Source organism: Trypanosoma grayi, assembly GCF_000691245.1.
Source record: "Trypanosoma grayi strain ANR4 Tgr_531_V1, whole genome shotgun sequence".
NCBI classification, from domain to species: domain Eukaryota; phylum Euglenozoa; class Kinetoplastea; order Trypanosomatida; family Trypanosomatidae; genus Trypanosoma; species Trypanosoma grayi.
In genome coordinates, this window is record NW_008826150.1 from 6,020 (window position 1) to 11,964 (window position 5,945).

Genomic DNA, 5,945 nt, shown 5'->3' on the forward strand with positions numbered 1-5,945 from the left:
AAAAAAAAAAATGAGGTGAGGGAGATAACGCACAACGGCAGCGTCCCTCACACACCTACGACATTTGTATTCCTCTTTGCCGCATACCTACAGACCCCCCACCCAACACACACACACACACATACGCCCACACACAGAGTCTCTCCTCCTTCCCACCTAGAAATCCTCCAGCTTGGGGTCGGGGCCGTAGACGAGCTTCTCGCCGAAGAGCGACTTCAGCCTCCACTCGTCCCGCACCTGCTCGTCAACCTTCGGCTCGATGAACTTACGGAAGAACCACGCGCGCCGCACCGACACCTGTTTCCAGTAGTTGTGCAGCCGCACCTGCGACTTGGCGTAGAAATTCACGACAGACTCCTCGAGCACCTCCAGCATCGACGGCCCGGCGGCAGAGAAGTACATCTCCTCCGCCTCAAGCGCCGTGACGGGGCGACCGGCGTTCTTGCGCTTTTCCACCTCATGCTCGACGGCGCTGTAGAGCTCCTCGCGGAAGGCGGCCGGTGGCTTAAACTCGAGATCCGTCCAATGACCGCCGCTGTAACCCTTTACCTGCGGGAACCGCACGAGGTTACGCGCGAGCTCCGGCGTCTCGTCCTTGTTCACGTCGTAGAACCTGAGGTTTGGCATGCGTTCGGCGCTCTGGTGGCAGAGGAACTCGAAGCTCTTGTCGACGGCGTTGCACGCGGTGCAGTTGTTCTGGTGGTACCGCACAACCATTACGTCGTTGCTCCGGGAGAAGTACTGCAGCTTTTCCCGCATCTCCTCCACTGAGCGAATCGGCTTGACGCAGCGCGTTGGGAAGTTCGTCCAGATGGGGTTCAACGCGCGTTCGTTCTTTGTGCTCATCCCACTGCGGATTCCAGCACTGTTCATCATGAGTGACTTCATCTTGTGCGAGTGCGACTGGTAGAGCTCGAGCTTCTCCCGACGGCGGTGAATACCCTCCAGAACCTTCGCGCTCCCGCCCTCAACTGCAGGTGCATCTCGTTGTCCGTCGCTCATGCTTCCGGTGAGTGGGTGCCGTGTGTTTCAGTACTAAACAAGAAGCCAAGGCGTAAGCGGCGCCCCAGCCGTGTGTGCGCAACTATACCTGTGTGAAAAAAAGGAGCAACAAACAGATGGAAACACCTTTCTCTCCTCCGACCTCTCTCCGCCTATTGCTGTTAATGTTGCTGTTGTCGCTGCTGCTACCGGGTTGCCGTTTTTCGTTGTCTGTTCTGCTCTACTCGCCGCAGCAGTGGAGCCTTACTTTCCCTTTTCTCCACTTGCGATCACAATGAACTGCTCACAGAAACACCCCGCTGCTGATGCTACTAAAGCAGAAAAAAAAAAACAGAAGAATACACACAGACAGGGTAAGACATATAGATAGACAGATAGAAAGAGGAAAGAAGGCAAGGCTGGGCATAACAGACTGGTACATTATCTCTTTTTCAAGCAGGCATAGTCCTTCGCACTGGCATTATCTTCTCCATTGCTGTTGTGCGTCAAGGATCTCACTTGCTCACTGGCGCCACGAGGCAGGACGAGCGGACACCGGCCACAGTAATCAAATACACCTGCGTACGTGTCCACCTCGCGCCCCGTCCGCGTGTGGGTCCATCGATGGCAAACGAGCAAAAAACAAAACATCTCGGTGTGTGGAGATGCTGCAACGTGGGTGGTGTGATGGGGGCTGAGTGAAACGGGGCAAAGCATATATATATATATATCTTTTGTTTGCTTTGTTTTCCCTCGGAGCTGGATTGTCTTCTTTCCTTTCATCTTATGTCATTGGAAGACAACGACGTTTAAGTTGCTTCTTTCCCCATAACTAATCCCGTGGCCCTCTTTACGCATTGCAAAACTGTTTACAAGTCAGTTCCACTACTACCCCTATCACCACCATCGCCGTCGCGCGCACATCTGTTTTAAATATCTTTTCCTTGTCACGCTCGGCCTTTCCCTCTTCCTTCCAACTATATACATACCTGCTGATTTCAACATAATGCGCCTCCCTCCAACTTCTGCTGCAGGTACTGCTACCATGCAGAGAAACACGTACATTTACATATGTTGCTTGAATACAGACAGACGCACGCATTATAAGAGTGATGGATGATCGTGGCGGGTGTCTGAGTAATTGTCCATGAGTGCGCGTATGTGAAACTAAAAGGAGAAATATGTATTGTGACCGATGCCTTCTCTACTGCACCCCCATTCCCCTCGCATTATTCGCTTCGTTCTCGGTTCTGTTGCTACCAATAATATATATATATATATATATATATATATCATTCTCGTTTCAACCAGTTTCCAATTGTGTCTTCCTCCAACACACCCCTGTCCCTTCCTGGAAAAGTAACAACGAAAACAGAACACACACACACACACACACACACAGCAGATAGTCACGAGCAAGCATGCAGGAAACCGAAACGAACCGGCACCCCACAAAGATAGGAAAGAGGCGCGAGATCATGCAGCACTTAGCATCTGCGGGGTGGTGCTATCCACTTCCCTCAATCTCCCATTTTCTCGTGCCTTATTACCTGCAGCTCTCATTTCGTGGCAAATCCACATTCATGCGTACCCTCCCTCATCCTCAATTCCTGTTCAAATCGCGTCGTACTGAATTCTCATCGGTATACGCTGCTGTTGCCGCTACTGCACCGGTGCGGCCCGCGACATCAACATTAACACCGATCCGTACCCCTTACCCCACCTCTTCTGTACGCGAGCAGAATGTTACTGCCTACAACTCGTCGTCTTCATTAGCCACCTCCTCTGTCTTCGCCACGTCAGACTCGCTGAGCTCCTTCGCGTCACTCACGGAAGCAGAGGAGGGCGACGATGAGCTGGAGGCAGAGGACGCCGTCTTCACAAGGTCGTCCACAGCATTATTGTTTTGGCTGCCTGTTGCCACTTCAGGCACCTCATCCAATTCGTGTGTCGAGGCCGGCGTCTCACTCTTCACTGCAGTGGAGCTGCCACTGCTTCTTCTACTGCTCTTGCTGGAGCCGGTGTCTTTCGTAGAGACGTCTTCCTTCGCTGCTTGTGCGGGTGACTCGAAGTCATCAACATACTCATCTGCTTGCGCATTCGGAGGATTCACAACTGCTTCCTCCTTGGGTGATGGCTCGGATGCCTCAAAGTCATCATCCTTGTATTCATCATTCTTGGATTCCTCAGAGTGTTGCTCCGACTCCTCCGCCTCCTTTTCCGCTTCAGCGTGCAGTGATTCCACGGGCTCCTCCCTCTTGGGTGATGGTTCAGATGCCTCAAAGTCATCATCCTTGTATTCATCGGAGTGCTGCTCCGGCTCCTCCACACCCTCTGCATCGAGCGGCTTGGCGTCCGGCTCATCGAGCTCCTTTTCTGACGCCTCGGATGCCTCGAAGTCATCATCCCTGTATTCATCGTCGGAAGCGGCATCCATCTTCGGATCAGCATCCGCAGGCTTCGGTGAGTTTTCTTCGGACCGGGGCGGCTTGTCAGAGGCATTGTCGTCACTCTGGCCCTCGTCTGACCTTGTGTCCTTTACCCGATGGGGTTCCCTACCCTGCTCATCCCGTACCGGCGACGACGATGATGACGACGACGACGACGAAGATGAGGAACGAGAAGCCGCAGACGACGAATCGCTCGGCGCCTCCGCCTTCGTCTCGGGCTGTTGCTGCGCAACTGTCATATTTTCCACCGGTTTTTCTGCCTCTTCGTGCCACTCCCGATGTGATGATGAGGGCGAAGACAAGCTGGATGATAAGGGCAACATCGCGGGTGACTTTTTCTCTTCTGCAGGCTTTTCTGCTGCTGTTGCTGCTGCTGCTGCTTGTGGTGGTGGTGCCGCTGCTGCCGCCTCCTTCACGGGCGCTTGTGGCGAAGATCGGCGGGNCCTGCCGTTATCGGCAGCAGCAGAGCCCGAAGAAGATGTCCATGCGGCCGCCTCGTAGCGCCGCCGCCTTCGCTGGTCACCAGCGGCACCTTTGCTTGGCGGTGGATGGGGATGTTGCTTCTTCACGCCGTGTTGGCCGTCCGCAGTGTGGCGTGTGTGGTGGGCGTCCTCCTCCTCTTCTTCCTCTGCAGCCCGGCGCTGCGTGAGGTAGCCCTTGCGCGCAGAGAGTTCCTCCAGCTCGCGCTGGCGGCGCTGCTCAAACCTCCGCCGCGCTGCTTCACGCCGCTGCCGCTCCAGCCGTCGCTGTCGTTGCATCTCGTGGCGGCGCTCGGCGGCCTCCCGGATCATCATCTCCCGGCGCGCCCAGTACGGCGCGAGGTGCGGGTCATCAAGGTCGTTGTACGGCGGCAGGTAGCGCTCCTGCACAGGTCCGAGCGAGAACTCCACCTCCACGCCAACGCGGCGGCTGGTGGAGCGCTGTTTCATTGTCGTGGTGAGCTGGTACTGCCCGTCCGTGGGCGAGAGTGGGGTGGGCTGCTGTAACTGGCGGCCGCGCGACGCCGTCGTGATGGGCGGAAGCGCCTTCGACATCGCACGTGCAAGTGTGACGGAACGGGTGCCTGTGCTGTGTGATTCTTGCCTTTCCTTCTATACGTTGTGTGCGTTTGTGCGAATATCCCGCGGTGTGGAATGGCACGCACGTTACCTAAGCGGGCAGCAAGACGTCAGGGACGAGAGAGGAGAGTGTTGGAGTGCCCTCTCACCACGCCGCGCACGGCACATGGAGAGCAAGGAGAACCAGCAGAAGGCACAAAAACAAGCACGCACGTGCACAAATACACACACACACACATGCACCGGAAGATGAGCAATAGTAATAATAATAATAATAAAAGGCTTTAGAAACGACGTGACCTGAAACACGCACAAACCAAAACGAATGAATGATTGAATGAGTGCGTGGGTGACAATAGGGATAGAAAACGCTGGCCTGTGCTGACTCAGTGACTGCAGAGGAGAGAAATAACTTATATATCCCGAGAAAGAGAGAGAGAGAGTGTGTGTGTGTATGTATGCGCTTGTAGTGGCACGGCATACTGAAGAAGAGAGAAAGAGCATACCACCATCAACAGCCGCAGCCACAGGAAGAGGCGAAGGTGGATGTGTAGAAGAAGAAACACGATGCGGTAAGAGCATCGCCACAACGAACCTTTCAAGCGCCCACAGCACGGGACATGATGAGCAACATTCAATGAGGGATGTTGCACACACACACACACACACACACACACAAACGCACGCACGCAGAAAGACATATAATTAAAAATTTCTAGAGAAACGTGAGGTTCTCGTAGATCTATTATTCTTGCGCCAAACGATTTGTATTCCCCTCTCACGTCAGTCACTTATTCGCCTTGTTTGCCAAGCTCATTTTTTCCTTTTTCTTTTCCTCCGTCGTCCTTGTCTCCCACCCAGTCAAAATGCGTATATTTTTCTTTTCCTCCCCCACCTCCTTAACACCGAGCACCGTCCTCCTCACACTTAAGTCCTTCAAAGCCCATTGCGCCACACACATGTAGCAGCAGCAGCTGCGGCTCTTATTTCAGCCACTCTGTTGGCCACCCCACACCTCGCATGCCCCTTCCATTACTTTTATTAGTGTTATTATAGTCGCTGGCGCCGTCACCACTCCACACACACCCACACACCAATACAGGCTCTCCCTCCTCTCCATCCATCATTTTTTGTCCCTCTTCTTCTCTGCGCCCTATCCCTCTTTCCTTGTGCCCTGTGTGCCGCACACCACGCTCTCATGTTTTTTTGTTGTTTGCTTCCTTCGTTTGCTTTCCTTGTGTTTGTTTGCCAAGCGTGTTATCGAGCGCCGCCCAGACATGCTCGCCCGACCCACTTTGCCCATCCACAAACCTGCGCGCGTGGCCGCACATCCCCCAAGAGCCCAAACACCACGCCAACAACAACAGTGCGAAGCAAGCAGGCACCCACCCACTCACACAGCAGAGGGAGGCGTGCATCTCCCCCCCCGCAAAAGAAGCCAAAATACCAACAAGGG

The 5,945-nt window shown here is 54.2% G+C and overlaps 2 protein-coding genes across 2 annotated transcripts; both read right to left on the reverse strand.

Annotated features, from left to right (window-relative positions):
• Positions 1–156: 156 nt before the first annotated feature.
• DQ04_05311030 (hypothetical protein) lies at positions 157–1,002 on the reverse strand (the record flags this gene model as incomplete). Its single annotated transcript, XM_009314112.1, has 1 exon — positions 157–1,002. One exon carries the CDS (start codon positions 1,000–1,002, stop codon positions 157–159), a length of 846 nt encoding a protein of 281 aa, XP_009312387.1.
• Positions 1,003–2,734: 1,732 nt separating this feature from the next.
• Positions 2,735–4,465, reverse strand: DQ04_05311040 (starmaker; the record flags this gene model as incomplete). Its single annotated transcript, XM_009314113.1, has 1 exon — positions 2,735–4,465. One exon carries the CDS (start codon positions 4,463–4,465, stop codon positions 2,735–2,737), a length of 1,731 nt encoding a protein of 576 aa, XP_009312388.1.
• Between the last annotated feature and the right edge of the window lie 1,480 nt (positions 4,466–5,945).